This window comes from Alosa pseudoharengus, unplaced genomic scaffold (genome assembly GCF_046254945.1).
Source record: "Alosa pseudoharengus isolate Yale_2024_CS ecotype anadromous, Long Island Sound unplaced genomic scaffold, YU_APseudo_1.1 YU_APseudo_1.1_scf_3, whole genome shotgun sequence".
Lineage (NCBI taxonomy): Eukaryota > Metazoa > Chordata > Actinopteri > Clupeiformes > Clupeidae > Alosa > Alosa pseudoharengus.
Window position 1 is genome coordinate 46,758,765 of NW_027468718.1, and position 23,787 is coordinate 46,782,551.

A 23,787-nucleotide genomic window follows, 5' to 3' on the forward strand; every position below is an offset into this window, starting at 1 on the left:
AGAGTTATTTATTCAGATTATTTTAAAAGTTTATACATTTTGAGAAATAGGGGATTAAAAATGTTAAAAAGCTAATTTTCCCCCCATAGACATAGCGCTTGTTAAGCTCCCAGAGTAGTTCCCGGGCTAATCAGAACACTGGCACAGGTGTCACCTGTGAATTCAACTGTCTCAGCTTCTAATGCATACAATCTGGTGCTCCCTAAAACTACACATCCTGTTTAAGTGTTTCCCGTGTGTCAAAATAAAAGTCACAGCCATATCTCATGCTTTGCGCATTATATCTCCAGAACGGCTTGATGCATATGCTTCAAATTTGGTACAAGTGTTTGTATGGACTCAAAGATGAAGTGAGTTGATGTTGGAGGTCAAAGGTCAAGTCCATGAAGGGTTTGGTCAAGGCCATGAATACTCTGAGTGCAATATCTCAAGAATGCCTTGACATACATGCCTGAAATTTGGTATGAGTGTTTGTATGGACTCAAAGATGAAGTGATGTTGGAGGTCAAATGTCAAGGTTAAAAACACCTACAGAGTTATATCTCAAGAACCAGGCACGTGCAGAGAAGGGGGGCTACAGGGGCTCTAGCACCTGCCCTTTTGCCCCTTTGATGTCCAAGTGCCCTTTTGACAAGACCCGTTTTTTACTTTTTAAAATTTGTAATACTTCCGCTAGTTCCAACGTGAATATTCGCTAAAATGTCTCATTAATAGTTTGTGAAATTAGAAATTTACAAAAATTTTCTGTGTTAATTGAAATGCCTTGCTGCCACCAATCCGTGACGTCATACATTCAGTGAACTCTCAGAAGGTACACGCAGGCACAGTGCTGCAGGAGATGTTTGGGAGCACGGTAAGGTCACTTGGCAGTTAGCCTATCTGAACATGCAATAGTATTCAGCTTAGAGATAGAGAATAAAATGTTTAAAGTTGTTTCATGTTTAATGAAGTAGGCTATCAAACCCGTTTTAACCATGTCATGGTCCATTTTCAATAACCTGGCAGCTTCGAAAATCTGAGGCTGAACGTTCATAACATATTCTGTTTAGGTTACTATGTTATAGTAGCTTAGGTTAGTAGACCTAGTTCATAAAACAGAGTAGGCAAACCTTTTCTAAATCGTCATAAGCCGACGACATAGGCTACTGTAGTTGTTTAACTAACCCACACTTAGTCCACACGTCGTTCTCTGTTTACAGTAGGCTACATTACACGTAATTTCACTCAGTGGCCACACGCACAGCACGTGAATCTGCAAGACACCAGCTTGCTAATGGTGGTAGTTCACTGTGATAAACATTAAAATTATAGCCTGTCAAGCCAGACTAGGCAATAACATATTTGCTGCCGCTAGGGTGCATCTAGATTTCTAGGCTATTAAAATTAGCTTTGAATTTAATCAATAATATGTAGCCTTATAGCCTATGATCTCTGTGTAGACAATAGCCTAATGAAAACTGAAAAGACCCATCTGTCTGTGCCCTGGCTACAGTAGGCCTACAGTACATGCACTCCTATTGAATTTTCAGAACCAAGGAGAGAAATGAGAAAAATGTGTTACAGCTCTGTCTGCTATTTACACCCATTCTTCTTGATACACAATAAATACATATAACATTTATAAAATGTTTATCAGTACATTAGACTACTTTGCAAATTGCTAAACCATATAATATCCTGTCACACCAACATCATTGAAATAGCATAATGCTAAAAAATGTCCAGCTCAGGTTGAGATGATTAAAGCTTTATAGGCTAGGGAATGTAAAACTTAAGTTCCAGTTTACACCATTCAAATTGTGTGTATCTTTTCTAGCTTTCGTATGCATTATGTTCTATAAAACATGATATTATATTCTGCAGTGCAAAGATGCCCACTAAAGACAAGTTTTAAATAAAGTTAACACGTTTTCTGAACATTTTTTTCCATGTGCCCTTTTTTTAAATTTGAGCCCCTGCCCCTTCAAAGGTCTCTGCACGCCCCTGTCAAGAACGCCTTGACACACTAGTTATAAATGTATTCATTGACCAGTACAAGAGGGTTATGTTATACATAGCTAACACATACACCACACCTCTTCCCCTTAAAAGGAACTTGTTACTGACAGGTCATGTGATTTCCGAGAAATGGTGTGGCGATGGCTACAGAAATCCATAAAAACAATTTCCACAAGCTGGGCCTGATTGTGTAACAAACAGGGGTATTTAAATGGCAAACCTTAAGAGGCGTGTTTACGCACAGGTATTATGCAAACCCTAACAGGCACACTTACACACAGGCCCTGCTGCATGTGTGTTTCAACCTATCGAGCACAATTTCTCCATGCGGGGCCTGATTTTGTAACAAACTGCGGTATTTGAATGGCTGTGGCTTTTAAATGAGAGCATGGTACCCGATCACATATGCATGTTTACACACAGGGTCCACTGCATGTAGGTTTCACTAGCAGTGTTGTGGCCCAGCCCATGAAAACAGAGGGGGCGTTAACACTAAGAGCAGTGAGTTGAGGGTGAGGCAGACAATCAGTTTCAAAGTCAGTGGCACTTGAAGAATGATCTGAAATAACATTTCAAGAACCAAAATCAAACGTTTTTGAAAGGATTCCTGAATGGACAACGGTCAGAAACAGAAGTAAGTTATTCATTTGGTGTGAGACAATTATTTCCTTTCTGTTTCGTTTATCTTGCGTATAGCATGAAACCAGGAAATGAAAGTTGGCAGAACAGACAAGATAGGGTTGGCTGACAAACATTGCCTTTAAAGAAATAACTACAGCATGGAAATGAATGGCTGATATATATGACATGAGAAAAACGATTAACTTAACCTGACTCAAGTGGCAGTACAACCACACTAAAACTCTTCACACCAGACAGGAGATGAATTCATTTGAACTTTGTATGGGTTTGTAAGATGTAAGTTTAACGAGAGTAGAGCTACTGCTTGTGAAGATCAGTGTCTCCAGGATGACATTATCAGCTTACAGAAAAAGAAAACCACAAGGTTTCTTTCAAAAGTAGTTGTCTAATGCCATTTCTTTATGACATGACACTTAAAGTACTCATGAGTTTATGATACGGATTATATATAGCCGAAAGTAACTAACATGTAATGCATAGCGGTGAATTAAAGTCTAAGCAGAGCATTTGGCTATATTCCAGTAAGTGCCTCGCCTAGAAATCTAGACGCACCCAAGCGGCAGCAAATGTAATTTGCAGCCAGGGTTAGTCTAGCAACTCTCCGTTGGCTTGCGAGCTAGAAAAATGAAACTTCTATCAGGCCAATCACATTGTGTATAGGGTCAGCGACGGTTCCATGTGAATTTCCTGCTACTTGAAAACAAAGAAGATGGATGCTGCTGCTGGCGAACAGTGGTCTTTGAATCACAACAAGTTTGATCAACTAGCCAACTAGCTCCGCTGGTGGGAAAATGCATGGGACTCATGAGTTATAGCGCTATCCTATTGCATGAACGCTGGTTACGAATGTAACCTCGGTTCTATGAACAGTGGAAGACCTCCAGAGGCGGAAACAGAGTGGAAATATCATCCGCTCGCACATTGGCTATGAGAACTTATAGATTGGTTGTCATTTCGTGACCTCATGACGCCCTAATATATATATACCTATTGATACGTCATGATCTTTCTCAATAGTCATTCTCGCAATTCCGAGTGACCAAGAACTCTGCCGGTCTTCCACTATTCATAGAACCATGGTTACATTCGTAACCAGCGTCCTGTTTCATACTTCCAGACCGCCAGAGGCGGAAACAGAGTGGAATACTTATACCACCAAGTCACGAGGAATAAAACACCTCAGTCAGTCCAGCTGAATTCAACACCTTTATTCAGTAAAACACAAGTTTAGTAACACACAGGTTTATGCAAACACTGGGTAACACGGCTGCAGAGACTGGTGGAAGTGACACCACATTCAACCTGTAAAACCTAAAAAACGTACCTGGCTATGACCAAGTAGCCGCAGAACATATCTTAAGGCCCAAAAGGTTGCAATAGCGCGCGTTGAGTGACACCTCAGGGTTGTCGGTTCGAACGCCCCGACTAGTAGGCACGGCTGAAGTGCCCCTAAGCAAGGCACCTAACCCCCCTTAATGCTCCCCGAGCGCCGCTGTTGTTGCAGGCAGCTCACTGCGCCGGGATTAGTGTGTGCTTCATCTCACTGTGTGCTGAGTGTGTTTCACTAATTCACGGATTGGGATACAGTAAATGCAAAGACCAAATTTCCCTCACAGGATCAAAAGAGTATATATACTTATACTGTACTTATAGAACGGTAAGCACTGCTGATGGCCTCTGAAACCCAATGTGCCAGTCTCTGTTTTGACAGGGCACTTCCTTTCTGGCAGGCCCCAAAACGGACGAACAGTTGGTCTGTCGCATGCCACTGGGCAGTCACGGAGACATACTGCTGTAAAGCATGCACTGGACACATCGTCAACAGAATGAGAAATTGTGGGGACAGCACCTTGGGTAAAATAGCAGAGTAACCTGGCTGTGATTAGGACCCCATCGCATACACTGTGCAATAGGCCCCTGGCTGTGATTAGGAGCCCATCGCATACACTGTGCAATAGGCCCCTGGCTGTGATTAACACTGAGCACCCACAGAGAGGGCATGAAGTTCACTAACTCTCTTGGCAGACAAGAACGCCAACAAGAATGCTGTTTTGATGGAGAGCCATTTAATATCTAACCTTACTCTCGCCAGATGAATTTCGTTCCGCTTAGCTCGCCTAGCTTCACTCACATCCATCTGGGATCCCTTCCGTTGAGAGTGATTTCTGCACTAGATTTTATGGTAGAGCCAATCAGGACGCAGGGCGGGAGTTTCATAGCGTAGAAGCGACTGTGAGACTGTTCTCAGCGTCACAGGTTGGCTTCGGTGTGAGTGGTTGAAGTAGCACATCAATAGATGACAAGTGGCTTATCCAATCATATGCAAGCATTTTTTGGTTTGTCCTAGCCTTCTGAAGCACCACTTCAATGGATTGATCCCAGATGGATGAGTGGAGCTAGGCGGAACGAAATTCATCTGGCGAGAGTCAGGTTATTTAATATCTGCATGCTCCAATGGTTCAAACGGTGGTGATCACAGGCCATCAAGAACGGTGTTTAAATCCCAAGAAGCAAAATCAACACACATACGTGGGTGCAACCGCGACAGCTGATGCCAACTGCCTTTAACAGCATTAACCTCTGCAAGAGGCGGACCCATCCGTACTCCAGACTGGAGAAAGTCCTCCTGTCACCACCGAAGTAGGCAGGAGCTGCAGCTTCTCGTCACCTGCACTAAGGTTCACCTGTTGTGAACTGCCGATAGGCGCCGTGCAATCAGCCACCGCTGAAATGGCCGTAGGTGAAGCAACCTAAGCTGAATCACTGTGGTCGCTGCAGTAAGCCGCCCCGCCAGCCTCAGAAATTGAATGTAGGGGAGTCTGCACCCTTTGCGGACTCTCACTAAGGCATGTTGAATCGCTTCCTTTCTGGTTCTGGTGAGAGTGGCATGCATAGTTCTCGAATCCAAGTGCATGTCAAGGAAGTTTACTGACTGAGCAGGGGTGAGACAGCTTTTCTTCCAGTTTACCTTGAGGCCAAGCGCCGCAACATGCTGTTAAAGGCAGTTGGCATCAGCTGTCGCTTGCCCTGGTGTTGCTGCACACAACAGGCCAATCGTCCAGGTATGGCAGAACTAAGATGCTGTAGGGGCTCCAGAGCCACCTGAACGCACTTTGTGAAGACCCAGGGGGCCAAAGAAAGCCCAAATGGAAGAACCTTGAACTGGTTGGTCCTGTGCTGAAAGCTGAACCTGAGATTCTGACCAACTGCCTTTTGCACCTTCACCATGACACTCACTTTCTTGTCCCGGCCCTGTCACTGCAAGCGTCTCATGCTTGATCATCCTCAAGCACACTGTGGATTTTTTTTTTTATATAGTATATTTAGTATTTAGTTTTTTGTTTTTCTTCTACTCTTGTACTGTCTCTATTGCACCGTGGAGTTTTGTTATATGTATATACTTATATTTACTCTTTCTGTTGTACAGTAAGTGCATGTTGTGTGTGATGTTTGTAAGCCACTGAGACCTTGAATTTCCCCTTGGGGATCAATAAAGTATCTATCTATCTATCTAGATACTGCCTGTGCTCTACTGCGATAGGCACATGAAAGTAGGCCTCCTTTAAGTCTATTGTTATGAACCATACACCTGGTTCTATGGCCCGAATAACATCGGCAGTGCCCAACATCCGGAACAATAGGCGTTTGAGGAACATGTTCAAATGCCTCAAATCCAGGATAGGCCTGAACCCGCCATCCTTTTTTGGAACTAAAAAGTAACGGGAGTAGAACCCCTCTGCACGAACCTGAGGGTCTACCTCTTCTATAGCACCCTTCTGCAGTAACTGCTGAACTTCTGCAGTGAGGGCAAGAGCTTGTTGTTGGTCCCTTACATTGGTGTGACACACACGAACATGAAGTAGCGGTCGACGGCGAAACTGCAACCTGTAGCCTTTTTTCGAGTGTTTCGAGAAGCCAACTGTTGGTTGTGAAGTCTCTGCAGCGCTGCAGCTGGGGTGCTGTAAAGCAAGTTGCCGTCGACCCCTGCCAGTCAGTGGCGTCTGCCTGCTGATTCAATGGTCTTGGGGGGGCGCTGATATAGTGGCTGCCTCATAGGCGGTGAACGTGAGCGTGCTCCTGCAGCAGCCCGATGGGTCGGGGGGGCAGGTCTGGTGTGTTGACCACAGGAAAGCTGCTAAATGTGTTGGCATTTCACTGAGGTATGAGACATGACGGGGCAGACATAAGACCGCCTGTGAATCCTTAAAGACTGTGCGTCGATCAACGTGATGTGAGCGAGATTCAGCAACGCGCACACTTCTCTCCAATGCCTCCTGTGCGGTTGGCCCGTACAGGTGGCCCGGTATCAGTGGCAGTTGGCGCAGGTTGTTACGGCAATCTTCCGGCAGAGGCGACTGTGCTAGCCACACCTGCCGTCTTGCATGAACAAGAAGGCCCAGGGCTCTGCTGCAATCACTATCTACAGCACCGAGTGCTTGTAGCGAAGCGTCAAGCAAGCCAGATACAGAATCATCATGACTAGCAGAGTCTAAGGTGGAATGTAAAGCCAACAAAAGATGGCCCATAGAGTTGCCGACACAACCCAGTCTGGCCACAGTGTTGTAAATTTTGACCAGGGCATCATCAGTACGCCTGCACTCCTTATTGGGGCAACGCACATCCTGGCGCAAGGCTTCATCGGGTGAAACGATGAGAGACGCCACACAGGGCTCTAAAGGTGGCATCCAGCCAAGGCCAACGGCGTCCGGTGCAGTCATGTCCGCTAGCGTACGAGCAACACGATCTGGCCGAAATGACTGAGCTGACTGGAAAGCTGCTGATACAACATTGGTGAAATCTTTGCAGTGTGGTAGATGCACATCTTTTGTCCCGGGCACAGAGCGGCACAGTAGGTTGGTAGGGCCCGTCGATGCCGCTGGCAAATCCAGCTTCAACTTTGCAAGTGCTCTTTTAATATTGTCATGCAGTGACAGAGCTATGGATGACTCCTTACTCCTGCTCCAGCCACACTGCCAGTAACTGAAGGCAATGGGGAAGGATGAGAAAGTGGTAGCGCTACATTGACAGGAGGCTGGCCAAGAGCTTCACTAAAGAAGGAATCTGTGGCTGCCACCGACACAACATCACTCTCTTCTGTATCTGCGTATCTGCCATCAGGGAATGTGAATAAGTGTGAGCATTTAGCTGTGCTGCACAGTCCACTCCATCATCATTAACTGCTGAAATGGTAGGACCGGTCAAAAGCACTTGTAATTTTTGCACTGTTGTGGTGAGCTCATCCATACATTTAGCCAGCGTGGTGGATGAAGATTTGCACTTTGATTTAGGTTGCTCTTCGCTGTCACAATGTTTACGTTTAGCGCCATGCACATAACCGGTAACAGACATAACCTCCGGCGCATTCAAACACACGCTGGTCAGGCGTTGTTGACGAAGTTCCAGTGGCATAATGCTACACTCCGGGCAGGGATTAGATAGCACCTCTCTCAGGTGTTCCTTACCCAGACATGATGGACAACAGTCATGTCTATCTAGCATGTCCATCCCAACCAGGCATTGTGAGCAGAAAGCAGAATGCTCCATAACACACAAGCTCCAGAAGCGTGGAGAAACAAGACAAGTCCGTCACAGCTAGGCTAGGTCATTAAGCAATGCTAAGTGAGCCGATTTAATAGCTTGCTGGTAACGGTAAGCAAACGCAATCCCAAGATTGCGTCGCGGAACGAGGGAACCCTGGAAGCCAAAGGTACTCGCCAACGATGGGAATGTTTACAAGATGTAGCCTTGTAGCTAACTTACCTGGTGTGGAAGTCCTAATTCCAACAACGCTCTCTCAGGCTATTGTAGGCACCAAACAAGGGAACCCTGGAAACCAATAGGTACTCGTTGGGCTAATGGTAAATCCAAACGTAGATTACAGCTAGGTGGGAAAGCAGATTGCTAAACCCAATAATTAAGCTGCACCAGTAGTTCTCTGCCAGGCAGAATGAAAAATAGAAAGATCATGACGTATCAATATATATATATATATATATATCACGAGATGACAACCAATCAATAAGTTCTCATAGCCAATGCGCGAGTGCATGATATTTCCACTCTCTTTCTGCCTCTGCTGGTCTGGAAGTAGGCTGAAATAGAAGAGGACATTTGAAAGACAACCGTTTATCCCACCCCTCGGATTGAGCAGTGCCAATGGTAATTTCCCAGACCAATGTTGGGAAAGTTCACTTTCTACATGATCTAGTTCAAAGTTCAGTTCACAAGTTTTAAAATGAACTAGTTCAGTTCATAGTTCTAATTCAAAATTTTTAACTAAGTTCTCAGTTCCAAATAATGAACTAGTTCATAGTTCTTTTTTCCATTGCTGCAAGCTATTATTTTTCAAAATTGTTGCCTCAGCCCATATAGAACCACAGACAGCAATTATTTCATCAGTTTTAACACTGAAACTATGCATCAGATTTCATCTCCATATCCAATTTGAATCCTTATCCAACCAGGGTTTACATTAGTATTGAGAGGACAGAATTTCATTATCATTATGATTATATTATCAGTTATTATTGTTATAGCCTACATGCACTTCAAAGCAGTTAATGTTTCAAGTGCTAACATTGTGTAACATTTGTGAAAACATGCACATCAGAGGACTGCTTTACTAATGTAAAATATAATTACAATAGTTGTATTGTATGCTTTTGCAAGGTTGTGTGGTGCTTGCATGAGAAATACTTCTCAAAATAACAGCAATTATATTGGTGCTACTGTTTTGGGATGTTTCCCTAATGCAAGCATCATACACTGGTAGCAAATGGGAAAAATATTGACATGCTTTTTAATAAAATTTAATTCGAATGCCTGAATGTAAGGATTTAGGAAAAAACAATACCAGCTTTGGTGTATGGTAAATGGCGGAGTAGATAGGCATAAATCACTGACATGGAGATCTTTAACAGGACTAGTTATGTTAGGACTAGTCTAGACAGGACTAGTTAACAAGACTAACTAGATGTACTGCAGAGCGGTACAAAATATGACCACCGCCCAGTCCAGCACATTTTTTCCACAAAAATAAGTCGTGTTTGTCAAATTGTGTTAATCTCCTACTTTGTTCCTTTCGTGTGTTTGTAATTGAGTGTGTGCAGAGTGTGTGGTTGTTTTTGTGTATATGTGTGCTTCTGTGTGTGTTTATTGAGCGTGTGTGCCTGCATGTCAGTTAGTTTTGTGTGTGTGTGTGTTTGTGTATGTAGGTGTGTTGGTATGTGTGTGAGGGTGTGTGTTTGTGTGCGTGTTTGTGCGTGTCGTGTGTGTGCATGTATGTGTGTGCGCATGTGTAGCGTGCTATTCAACCACTTTACCAATAACCTAGCCCATCTGTTACAATAATGCATACAGAACTGGTTCCTTCCTTCAAAATACTGTAGGGGACTAGTGAATCACCACCATAATTGAACAATGTTAACAAACATCAAATGTATGTATATATATATATATATATAAATATATATATACACATGTATATATATATATATTTAACAGGAGTAAAAAGGGGTAAGGTGGGGTGAGAAGGGTTAATGTAACAACAACATATTACAGTTATAGCACTTTTCTTGACACTCGAAGTGCTTCACAGGAGAGGTGGAATTTCACTAAGCACCACCAATGTGTAGCACCCGTCTGAGTGATGCACAACAGCCATTATGTGCCAGAATGTTCACCACACACTAATTTCAGGTGGAGAGTGAAGGAGTGAATGAACCAATTACACACTGGGAGGATGATTACAAGGCCAAATTAAATGAACCAGGTTGGGAATTTAGCCAGCAAATCAGGGAACCACCTACTCTTTGTGATAAGTGCCATGGGATCTTTAACAACCATGGTGAGTCAGGACCTCAATTTAACATTCAAGCAAAGGAAAACATCTCCTGCAGTACAGTGTCGGTACAGCTGCAATAGGGCATTGGGATTGATATTTGTTTGGTGGCTTGCCACAGGGAAGAGTGTCACCTACTGGCCAGCCACCAACACCACTTCCAGCAGGAACCCACTCTTCCAAGGAGGTTTCTTATCCAAGTACTAACTAAGGGCCAATCTCAATTCTCTGTTTTACCCCTTCCCCTTCCCCTATCCCTTCATCTTACCCCTAGCCCTTGTCCCTCGAAACCGAGTGGCAAGACATAGGGGTGAAGAATATTCCCCTTGGAAATGAGATACCACTAGCCAACCATAAGGGAGAGCGGGATGATTTAAACACTTGAATTAACGTAATTGACAGAGATCGTACCACACTGAAAGCTAATATTTTGTCACAAGCAACCTCTTCTGTCAAATAGGGTATCATTGCATTTTCAGCTCGGAATAAAACCGTTCAGGAATTATTTCAACAACAGCAGAACGTGCCTATGTTCGTTCACAGCCTACCTTCTGGTCCGGGTGAATGAAACCGGGATGGGGGACAAAATAAACATGCAGTTTGCTATGTAAACATCCCACAACTCCTTCGATATTTTACAATAATATACAAATAGTCGTTACTTGACATCAGAAGCGCTACCTGTAATAGCCTATGTGAGGAGTCGGCAGCAGTAGGCCTATGCAGCATTCATATCAGACGAGCGGTAAGAAAGTTCAGCGAATTTAGCTGCTGTTGGACTTTATATTTCTGACATGGGATGCTGCCAATTCGCGGGGTATCAGACATGGAAATATGTAAAATGCGAGACATTCGCGCAAATAATGATGTGCTGTTAACATGCACAAAACAGCGATTTTTGAAAACTTCCTCGTGAAGAACAGGACCTTCAATATATGGTCACAAGATTGAATGCAACATAAAACTATTACAATTTTAATTTTATAATCCTTATTAATGCCAACATTTCATGTCAATGAATCTCTCGGTGTGCTTATTTTTCCGGTGTGAGCGTTGTATGTTGGGTATTTCTCTTACCCCTCGGTTTCAAGTAAGCTCCCGATCTTACTTGGTTTTAAGGGGTATCTACCCCTTGCCCTTATCCCTACCCCTCGATCGAAATGAGAATTGAGATAGCCCTTCGTCTCACGTGCACGCGCAAAACTAAGGGGAAGGGGGAAGGGGAAGGGGTAAAACAGAGAATTGAGATTGGCCCTAAGTCTGCTTAGCTTCAGTAATTCAGCAAAGTCAGGGTATCTGCTGGTCTAGCTGGCTAAACACAAAAGGTGAATGGCGTATATGATTCTAACTGTCACACTGAATTGTATTTTTCACACTCAATTCTCACTGGTATTTTCTAGACAACAAGTACCAAAACATGATTAGTTCATAGATTTCACATGTAAAATACACTTGTCAGGCTAGTTAGTGCCCCCTCTGTGTTTTAATCAGTAACATAAACCCATGAGTAAGTGTATTGTTATACACGAAATGTTGGCAACATTCCTTTACTTCTCCAAGACACGGCTTTTAAACACAAGTTGTTTGAGTGACTTGGTTCTGTGAGCATTGTACTGAACCTTGCTTTCCTTCTTAAACATTTCAGTTTGTCAGAAAGATTAGAGTCACCATGCCAACAAACAAGCAAAAATGTCACAGGAGTTGCCAATGTGGGTGGTCTAATGTAACGACTTACCAAGGCCTTCGAACACACCAAGGCAAGGCAAAGTGTGGAGGATACGGTGAGGCACGGGCCTTTACTCCATCAACATTTCTGACTACAACATCTCAGACCTGGACAGCACACAACTTTCTCACAGCACCCAGCGTCGTACGCAAGCAGCGTGTAGAACCTGCTAGCCTGCGACACCTGCAGCAGACCTATGGCATCTTGGGAATTAGCCTTCAGGATGAGCCACAGCAGGGAACCCTCAGCAGTGACTGGACCAGGAGGGACCGGGGGCAGTGGCCAATGGGTAAGGAGACGTCGGCGACAACTGCCCAGCCACTGAGAAGCGTTCTGGAACTGAGGAGGGAAATCTACTCTGAGGAGAGGCCCCAGGGTCCTGATCCCACAGCAGCCCTAAAGGCACAGACCAGGTAGGCCTGTTACACACTTTCAGCACATAAGGTATACTCAAGTCCTGTCAATTGATATAGATAATTACATAGATATAAACATCTATGTTGTGCACATCCTTCAAGGTTTCTTCTGCCACCATAATCTTGTGTTTAATTATGGGGCTTCAGGCCATGAGCTCTGCAAAGCACTTTCAGATAATATATTGTTAATGGTGCTTTAAATCCATGCATTTGAAAATTGAGGAAAAAGTTGAAAAATAACAAAAATCAGATGGTAACTAGCTAACTGTTCTTATGCCCTTTAAGTGATGAACTGGAAATACTGAAAAAAGAGAATGAACACTTCAGGACCAGGTACCGTATTTCAAATATAAAAAATAGCTCCTAACACACACATACCCATACCCATAACCCTAACCCATTACTCATCTATTAACCGAGGTTTACCCATTGATTTAGCTAAATTTCCAACTAAGCAATGAGGTTAATACATGGGAGTGTGTATAATACATGACAATGCATTTCTTCTTTGAAAATTCATTCCTTCTTTGTTGTGTTGGTTATAGTTCGAGTTTTTGTTGTCCTGTTTTGAGTTATCCTGGCTCAATTTATCCGTGATCCGGTTGCACAAAAGCGGCAGCAGGATATGTTATGGTATGCAGTAAGTCACCATGGCAATTTATTCTGTGGAGCTAGCCTGGGGCCTATTGCACAAAACTAGGATAAGGGATTAAGCCGGGATATCTTGGTTATCCTGGCTCAATTTATCCGTGATCCAGTTGCACAAAAGCGGGATAGGGGGCAGCAGGATATGTTATGGTATAAATCACCATGCCGATTTATTCTGTGGAGCTAGCCTGCTCCAGACCAGGCTAAATTCCAGGATCTATTTAATCTCATCCCTTATCTCAGTCAGCAGTCACCACAAACTGAAACCAATAGTTATTCCACTGCCCACTACACATTGTTATAACATATAAGTAGACCCACTGTCATTATTTAATTGTTTGTGATCATTAATTAACTTTTACATACTCGCCATTCCCGACTTGTCATGCGACAATGTGACGTCACGGGAGTGCCTAACCATTTTGCGCGTGGTGGTCGCGGCACTTGCAATATTCTCCTAAACAGAGGTGTTGCTGTTTGTTGCTGTTGTGAAAAGGCTATCGCTACCTACTTCACACCGTAGAAGAAGCAATGAAGCCGCTCTAGTTATGTCTAGTTGCCATGGTGAATCAGTGAATCTGTGATCGGTGGCGGGGTCTATTTGAGGGAGCCGTGAGCGCGCACTTATCCAAGATAGGTTTCACCTGGCTTGATGAATCCGTGTCTGCTCATCCTGGCTTGCTCGTTGTGCAACCAATTAAGCCTGTACGCTCTTGTTTTGGATTCATTGAGCACAGCTCAGTAACTTATCCCGGATGTCTTAATTCTGCTTTTGTGCAACAGGCCCCTGCTCCAGACCAGGCTAAGTTCCAGGATCTATTTAATCTCATCCCTTATCTCAGTCAGCAGTCACCACAAACGGAAACCAACAGTTATTCCACTGCCCACTACACATTGTTATGACATATAACTAAATCCACTGTCATTATTTAAACGTTTGTGATCATTAATTAACTTTTACATACTCGTCATTCCCGACCTGTCATGCGACAATGTGACGTCACGGGAGCACCGTAACCATTTCGCGCGTGGTGGTTGCGACACTAGTTGCAATATTCTCCTAAACAGAAGTGTTGCTGTTTGTTGCTGTTGTGAAAAGGCTATCGCTACCTACTTTACACCGTAGAAGAAGCAATGAAGCCGCTCTAGTTGCCATGGTGAATCTGTGATCGGTGGCGTGGTCTATTTGCCGTGGGTGCGCACTTATCCAGAATAGGTTTTACCTGGCTTCATGAATCTGTGTCTGCTCATCCTGGCTTGGTCTTTGTGCAACCAATTAAGCCTGTACTGTACGCTCTTGTTTTGGATTCATTAAGCGCAGCTCAGTAACTTATCCTGGATGTCTTAATTCTGCTTTTGTGCAACAGGCCCCTGGGCTTTACACCTGTTTTGGTGCCTCCTCCTAGAGATTTGGTTTTATGGACAATTTGATTATGTCAACATGTTCACCATGTACCAGGCAATGTTCTCCTATTCAGATATAAATGGAAATAGAATAAATATTTATTAAGATATTTCACATAGTCTCTACCTTTATCCTACATTGTAAATATAGCAGGACACTCACATAGGTAAAACTAGTCAATCAATTGCATCATGCACTTGGAATTTCATCATCTATAGCCTGGTGCATGCATAATATCAAATAATCAGAGATCTTTGTAAACAAGGGACCAGGCTGAAAAACAATATTGGATAACTGTGATGATGTCCCTATCGATATTTTAGTGAACTCATTCGTATTATGTTTGTTGTGAAGCCTATAGCCACATAGCCTATTCATTATGATATTTTCTTCACCTCAAACTGTTTTTCACTCTTCCTAGATAACGTTTACAATGTTAAGGGTGATTTTGAGGTCGTCTCAATCACCACTATGCAGTAGCCTACATTTAGGCTACTTGAACATTATGCTACTCCATCTAATTAGGATCACATCTTGAGCACACATGTATGGGAGAAATAGTGGCAGGGCCCAGCTGGTTTGTAATTGTTGATTGTCATCTCCTTTTTAATATAAGAAACATATAAGAAGCTTAATAATTCACTTTTAATTGTAAACAGAAAATGCTCTACATAATTCCATTTCCAATGAAGCAATGAATGCTGTTTATGCCAACTTAATATTGTGCATATCATTGTTATTGTGCTATAAATGTGGCAGAGACAAACAATACTAGAGTTTGTGGATTAGCCGTAGGCAATATTTCAATGGAGCTGGCAAAAGGTCATTATAAGAACGGTGTAGAATCAATGCCCTTACAGTGATAGTGCACAATTTATAAATTAGTTAATGAAGCCCTATGCAACAATTTTAGCAAAAATGACCTTAATTATGCAGGTTGAGAGTCATTCTGATGGTTCTACAACACTTTTTGGGTCATTTGGTGGGTGCTTCGTCTCCCCCTAGAGCTTCTCCGCAGAAAAAATGAATATGCAACTTTCTGGTCCCGTCCCGTGCGATGTGAAGTATCCAATCGCGTCTCGAAAATGTAGTCAGATTGTAGTTTCTAAGAAGAATGCAAAACGGACTCCGACTTGGCTTTGTTGCTGTTGAAATTGTAAGTAGCCTACCCTTGGGTGAACTTCGTTTTTGTAATGTGGTTTGATAGTCTCTTGAACAATGTGTTTGCTCGACCGTTTTATTGTGAGCCCTGTATGTGTTTAGCTTGGTTTCTTGATGGCTAGCTCGCTAGCTAATGGGAGTTTAGCGTAGCAGTCACTTGCTACCGCACTGTAAAAAAATATTAGTTGATTCAACTTAAAAACGCGTGTAACCTGGTTGTCTTGGAATTTTGAGTTAATTGAAAATAATACAATAAGTTAACTAAATGAGGCAAATAAGTTGTGTCAACTTGAGATGGCTAGTTGATCTGACAAATATGACCTGTTCCATCAACTAAGGAGTCATTGTTGACACAACATTCTATTTAGTGGATGCAACTTAAATTATGCATCATGTCAACTAACCTAGTTGAGTTGAGTCAACTCAAGTCGTCATTAACTTAACAACATAGAAGTCATACTGACTAGTATTTTGAATTTGTATTGACCAAACATTTTACTTAATACAACAAGCTTTATGAAGTTGATCTAACTTTTCCACAAAAGTAACCTGGTTGCCTTGAAAATTTAAGTTGTCCTAACTCTTGCTTAAGTGAACATGACAAATGCCCTTTGCTATGCATTGTGTTAACCAAACTGGTTTGTAATACAAAAATATATACGTAAACATGATGTACAAGTCAAGAAGACAACATTTATTAAGCATATTCAATGAGCAACAGATTATATACAAAGATTTGTTGCTTGACAAATCCACAAGTGTGGTTGTGTGAGTGTGTGAATGTTTGACCCATCGACAAAATTTCTGTGCCCACCACTCTAGTTCATCCAAAACAAACCAGAAAAGGGACTCAGTAAAAGTCAGGTGTCTGTAAAAAGAGAAAGAAAGCATATGTTACAATTGACCCTGTCCATGAATATAATTAACTCAGCTTGTGTGACAAATAAAAGCAAACCCACAATAGCAGCCTAGAAGTCAGGTGCAATAGTTAGAAGTAATGGAGATATGTATTACAGTTGTGCTCATAAGTTAACATAACCTTAGCATACACATACATTTAAAAATCATCTGATCTTAATGTCGTAATTAAAAAAAAATGATGTCTGTGCGTACCTTAACATTTAATCCTGCAGGCGCCCCTGACATACCCCATAGCCCTCATTGAAAACACACAAACACTTACAGCATGTTGAGGGCAGCAGCCATGGCTTCCAGACATAGTATATTGTAGTAGCGGGACAGACCGACTTTGCCCTGGGGCCTATTGCACAAAACTAGGATAAGGGATTAAGCCGGGATATCTTGGTTATCCTGGCTCAATTTATCCCTGATCCAGTTGCACAAAAGCGGGATAGGGGGCAGCAGGATATGTTATGGTATAAGTTACCATGGCGATTTATTCTTTGGAGCTAGCCTGCTCCAGACCAGGCTAAGTTCCAGGATCGATTTAATCTCATCCCTTATCTCAGTCAGCAGTCACCACAAACGGAAACCAATAATTATTCCACTGCCCACTACACATTGTTATCACATATACCTAGACCCATTGTCATTATTTAAACGTTTGTGATCATTAATTAACTTTTACATACTCGCCATTCCCGACCTGTCATGCGACAATGTGACATCACGGGAGTGCCTAACCATTTCGCACGTGGTGGTGGCGGAACTAGTTGCAATATTCTCCTAAACAGAGGTGTTGCTGTTTGTTGCTGTTGTGAAAAGGCTATCGCTACCTACTTCACACCGTAGAAGAAGCAATGAAGCCGCTAGTTGCCATGGTGAATCAGTGAATCTGTGATCGGTGGCGGGGTCTATTTGAGGGAGCCGTGAGCGCGCACTTATCCAGGATAGGTTTCACCTGGCTTGATGAATCCGTGTCTGCTCATCCTGGCTTGGTCTTTGTGCAACCAATTAAGCCTGTACGCTCTTGTTTTGGATTCATTGAGCGCAGCTCAGTAACTTATCCCGGATGTCTTAATTCTGCTTTTGTGCAACGGACCCCTGGTCTGTTGATGAAGCCCACTACAGTCATAACAACAAACAGATACATGAAAAAAGGGGATAAACTAAACACAGTAACAGACACAAATACATGCAAATAATGTTATTTGCTATTCTACGTGTGTGTGTGTGTGTGTGTGTGTGTGTCTGTCTCTACCTGGTGAGTGAACTCTCTTGCGGGATTCAAACTTCTTTTGTATGGAAGTGGCACACATTTGGAATATTCCAGAATGCACTCCGTGTTCTCAGGGAAGCAGTCCTCATAACTCACTGCCTGCAAACAGGGAACAGAGGGAAATTAAGATTAATAAATTGCAAAATACACATAACATGAAAAGACCATCACTGAAGCACTACTGCCCTCACATGCATCTTAAATGAACACATGCCTTGGCACAAGTCAGGTACAACCAAATAAGGGCTATGAAATGAAGAACATTTTGCCTAATGCTACCCATACATCAGAATACTTTGACAAGATTTGGGAAAGATTGGCGTTTTTTAACTAATGCCCCCCATTCAAGCTTTACTCAAAAGACTACAATCTTTCAATAATCTTACCCAAATCTGGTCAAGTCTTCTGGTGTAAGGATGGCTTAATATAACACTATAGGTTACCATTCACAAACTAAAGATCCCTTGACTTGTCGGCATCATATTGAGGTAGGTCAACAACCTGTTCACGTTAGCCTACGTTAGTGGCTGCTAATGACTATGCAGGCTAAGTTATAGCTAGGTTAGCTAACGTACTTGTGCCTGATAGCCTTGGCCATTTCATTCAAACTAAAACTTTACATCCATAACGAAATCTCAGACAGACTTATTGTTGGATATGATATTACTACCATTCCAGATATTCCACACAATGGTAAAGCTAGTTATTGGAAAAGTTAACAGTAACAGCTAACGTTAGCGATGTTAGCTCGCTAGCTAGCAAACGTCAGCTAATTCTAACATGACGGTTAACAAACGGTTTTGGTTAACATTAATGCTACAATATAAAAACAGTATTTTCCTAATTAATTCCAGTTTTCAATTGGCATACAAAAGTACTGTAGTTCTTACCTTGGATATGATGACAGCAGAGTTTGTACAGCTTGCAGTCAGATGCATGACAGAAAAGTGACGGTTGAAGTCACCACCACTGGCTCTGGTTCACCCCAGGTTCTTTTACTGTCTAGTTCTATGGTTCACCCTCACGAAAAATTACTTCGAGGTGCGGTTAGGTGTCTGCGCATGCGCCATTTACGTGACGCAGCGTGAAACGGAGGTGAACTATAATAACTAGTGGATATGACTAGCCTGGCGGGGCCATCCTATATCATTGAGATGTATAGTCTGGCATCGAATCATTCACCTCGCTTAATCCAAGGGGCGGGCAGAGAATTGTCTTTCAAACTGCCTAGGCATGCAATAGGCCAGCGCTACGACCATATCCGTATCCGGTAGGCAAAACGGCAAACACATCCTTCTTAGAAAGGAATGACTTAAGTGCATTGTGTTGCTCAACTTTCAAAGAAAAGCACAAGTCCAACTCCTCCAAAGTTGACGCCAACGCCGATTCAAACAACTGCTCTTCGTTCGCCATAGCCACCTTCCTTGTTGTTCACCGTCACAGGACTGTCGTTATCCTGTTAAGCCCGCCTTAAGACTCTCTAACGAAATAAAGCGCTGTGATTGGAGAACATCCACGGTGTTAAGCCAATAGAAATTCCTATGGTTCGATACTAGACGTACAGGCTGAGCAAATTAATTTGCCGCCGCTAGGGTGCGTCTAGATTTCTAGGCTAGGATATGACAAGAAAAAATAAGTTGTACCAATTGTGTCATTGGTTTTCACCACTAAAACCCAAATATATAAGTTATCTGAACAACAGAGTTAAATTTAAGTCTACTTATAAAATACATTACAAGTTAACATAACTAAAAGGGAAAATATTTTTTTACAGTGCGTATGGCAAGCCGATTGAGCATTTATTCAGATATCTTGATACCAGGCATAATTGTCATGTACATGCAAGCCATTTCTGTCCACTAGTTAACTAGTGAGCCATTTCTGTGTGAACTAGTTAACTAGTGACAGCCAAAATGCTCACTAGTTAACTAGTAAGGCCCAAATTCTCTCTAGTTAACTAGTTCATATGTTTCATATCTTACTAGTTAACTAGTAATGCTCAGCATGTTCACTAGTTAACTAGTGGACACTGAAATGTGCACTAGTTAACTAGTTTAAAGACTTCTATATTTTACTAGTCAACTAGTAAGGTACAAAAATGTTTACTAGCTGACTACTGAATGTCAAATTCCCACTTGTTAACTTCTATGTAATTTGGCCAGCCGCTTGGGCATTTATTCTGATATCTTGATATCAGGCCAACATGCAAGCCATTTTTGTCAACTAGTTAACTAGTGAGCCATGTTTGTGCACACTAGTTGAACCATATGTAAGATTGTGGCCAAAACTGGTACTTCAATCACTTTCAAAATACTGAAGAGCGGTGTATCCCCTGCCCCCTGACTCGAGGTTGCCAACCCGGATGGCGAAACACTACTGACTTCGTGATTAGTAGATAGGTGGAGGGTGGCGCATCAGGCCAAAACACAACATGACATAACAAAACACAACATCAACATCAGTTGAGGGCTGCAACTTCACTTTTTAAATGACAATATCCTGGCCGGATTACTGTTGTCAGTGATATAAGTATTTGAAATGAACATGATTTCTTCATGTCTAGTGAAATACCAGGGCCATTTTATGATTAATTGAAATATTTTTCTTACATATGGCTCCTTTAACTAGTGACAGCATAAATGCCCACTAGTTAACTAGTGAACACATATTAGCTTCACTAGTTAACTAGTTAGAGCCAGAAATGTCCACTAGTTAACTAGTAAAGGCCAAAATGCATACCAGTCAGCTAGTTGAAGGCTTTTGGGTCTCACTAGTTAACTAGTGACAGCCAAAAATGTGCACATGTTTACTAGTGAAGGCAAAACTTTTTAACTAGTTGGAGTAGGTCAATGTCACTAGTTAACTAGTGAACCATAAATGGCTTACTAGCTAGCTAGGTGATGGCAGCAGGCTCACTAGTTAACTAGTTGATGCATCCTTTGTCCAAACTAGTTAACTAGTGAGGTCATAAATGTATACTAGTAAACTAATTTGAAGCCTAAATTCACACTAGTCAGCTAGTGGCGCAGAATTAAAATTAGGAGGCGGAGAACACTGGAAATTGAGGCTTTCTATTGGCTCCCTATGTCCAAATAGAACATAACAACCAATCACAGCGCAGAATTTCACAAAATCCCACCCACAAGTTAACATGCTGGCCAAAGGAACTTTAACTAGTAAACTAGTGGCCTCAATGTGACACTTACATGTAAACTAGTGAAGGCAGCATTGCTCACTAGTTAACTAGTGAAGACACAAATGCCCACTAGTTAACTAGTGAGGTCTAAAAAGTGTCACTAGTTTACTAGTGTGCACCAAAACACCCACTAGTGAACTAGTGATGGCAATTTCCATTCGACTAGTTAACTAGTGAGGTGCAAAAAGTGTCACTAGTTTACTAGTGTGCCCCAAAATGCCCACTAGTTAACTAGTGAAGGCCATTTCAGCCCCACTAGTTAACTAGTGAGATGCCAAAATGGTCACTTGTTAACATGTAAAGGCCAAAATACCCACTACTTTACTAGTGAGGGTGTTGTGGGCCTTACTAGTTAACTAGTGGCATGCATATTTTGTTCACTAGTTAACTAGTTACACCTAAAAACACAAACAAGCTGACCGTTTTTGTCCACTAGTTAACCACTAGTTTGTTTATTGGTGCTAGGCAACCACAGACATAAATGTATCCAGTCAGTCACGCTTTTCTGATTAATAACTGAAAAACAAAAGATTGTACACATTAACTGCACATAGTTTCAAAAGTAATTAAAAGCTCAAGGAAAAACTTCATACACTTCTAGGGAATTGAACCCTGGTCTCCCACATGATGTCCTGCTGCTAAACCACTTGAGCTAGTCTTGCCACATCAGCAATGCTATCGTCAATGTTCATGTTACTGAAACGTTTTGTTGCTAGGCAACCAGACTAATAACTGAAAAACTAAAGATTGTAGACATTAACTGAACGAAGATTACAGCAATACACCACAACTTTGTCACTAGACGTGTTATCAAAACATATTTTTATGCTCAAACGATCTTAGTTTATAAAAGTTTGCTCTTAGAACAGCCTGGACTAAATGGACCAATCAAAATCCTTGTTCCGCCTTCTTCATTTGCATGCAAGTGCGACATTGCGCACTAGTTAACTAGTGGCCAATGTTACGTCCCACTAGTTAACTAGTTGCAAAAAATGCCAGCCGTTTGTGTATTTATTCAAATTCCACTAGTTTACTAGTGTGAGGGGCATTTTTCTCCTGCTAGTTCATTATGGACAGTGTTTTGTCCTCACTAGCTAACATGTAAGGCTCAAAATGCCCTCTATAAGCTAGTGAAAGGCATTAATAATGCAGATATGCTCACTAGTAAACTCGTAAGCATGTCCTGTTCCATTACTAGTAAACTAGTAAGGCCAAACATGTCAACTAGTTAACTAGTGAAGGCCAATGTGTCACTGGTTAACTAGTAAGAGTACCTTTTGCATTACTAGTGAACTAGATAGCTCCAAAAACAGCCTTTAGTGTGTGTCTTGTGCGCACTAGTAAACTAGTGAGCTGCTTCACTGCCACACATGCAAACTAGTGAGACTTCAATTGTTCCACTAGTTAACTAGTGGACAAAAACGGTCAGCTTGTTTGTGTTTTTAGGTGTAACTAGTTAACTAGTGAACAAAATATGTATGCCACTAGTTAACTAGTAAGGCCCACAACACCCTCACTAGTAAACAAGTGACCATTTTGGCATCTCACTAGTTAACTAGTGGGGCTGAAATGGCCTTCACTAGTTAACTAGTGGGCATTTTGGGGCACACTAGTAAACTAGTGACACTATTTGCACCTCACTAGTTAAAGGAACACACCACCCAAAATCAGTAGTGATATATGTTCTTACCGTAACTTTCACGAGTTGAGTCGTACCTCTCCCGCGTCGGTAGGTGCACTCAAACGCTCTGTCGCGCGGCGCAAATGTGTTAGCATGTTGCTATGCTAGCGGGCTCTGCCGTGGCCGTAGAGAGAGGCACATAGCAGTATTCAAACACCTCCACGTTTTACCTACTTAAATACAGTTGCAGGAGTAGTTGATGAAAAATGTTAGGGCACACAACATGAAACGTGACGATTTTCCAAGCGAATAAACATGAGAACTACAATGTGTGGCGCAATAGCAGTACTTTGGAGTACTTTGACCTAGCGTGGTAATATTATTAACACCTAATTGTAGATCCTATCCACCACAGAGTTTAGAATCCATGCTGGATCGACCCTCAGCCTCTCCCTCCCCTCTGAGCGAGAGAGGCACACACACTAGAGATGCGCTGATGGGCTATTATTTCAACCATAACTGCATAGCAAAACTTATCATCCATCAGCCATCCATCAGCACCAAGGTTTGTTGACCAATTTTCAAAACTACACCTGCCCACCATCCGCTGGTTGTTTTATGTAGGCTATATGGGTGATGCAGCGCTGCTGACGTGAGGCTAGAAAGCCCTTGCCTGTTCTAGAAAGACTGATCTAATGCAGCAAATATATTAAAAGGCAAAAGTTGTACATTGGCTAGGCCTATCCCCAGAATATCAGCAGCAAACTCAGTCTCTGTCGCGCAAAACAGTCTCCAAATAAAACGCACATCGGCCTGTTGCCTATTCTGCCAGCTTGTGACAATATATCGTCCAAAATGCTTGATTGCATTGCATTCTCCACATTTTTAGCTACATTTTCATGTACCACATCAGCATTTTTGTTCAGTGAATCTTTTGTAAATTGCTTTACAATTA

The 23,787-nt window shown here is 42.2% G+C and overlaps 1 protein-coding gene across 3 annotated transcripts in view; it reads left to right on the top strand.

The window, feature by feature from the left end:
- Positions 1-2,475: 2,475 nt before the first annotated feature.
- LOC143100898 (uncharacterized) overlaps positions 2,476-23,787 on the top strand; it is a 48,320-nt gene continuing 27,008 nt past the window's right edge. Inside the window, exons 1-3 of one of the 3 annotated variants that reach the window (XM_076264483.1) lie at positions 2,476-2,632; positions 12,126-12,619; positions 12,908-12,955. In XM_076264483.1, coding sequence (XP_076120598.1) covers positions 12,150-12,619; positions 12,908-12,955 — 518 coding nt within the window. In that variant the 5' untranslated portion in view covers positions 2,476-2,632; positions 12,126-12,149. The remainder of the gene's footprint in view (positions 2,633-12,125; positions 12,620-12,907; positions 12,956-23,787) is intronic. The other 2 variants (XM_076264482.1, XM_076264481.1) reach the window with 2 other exon arrangements.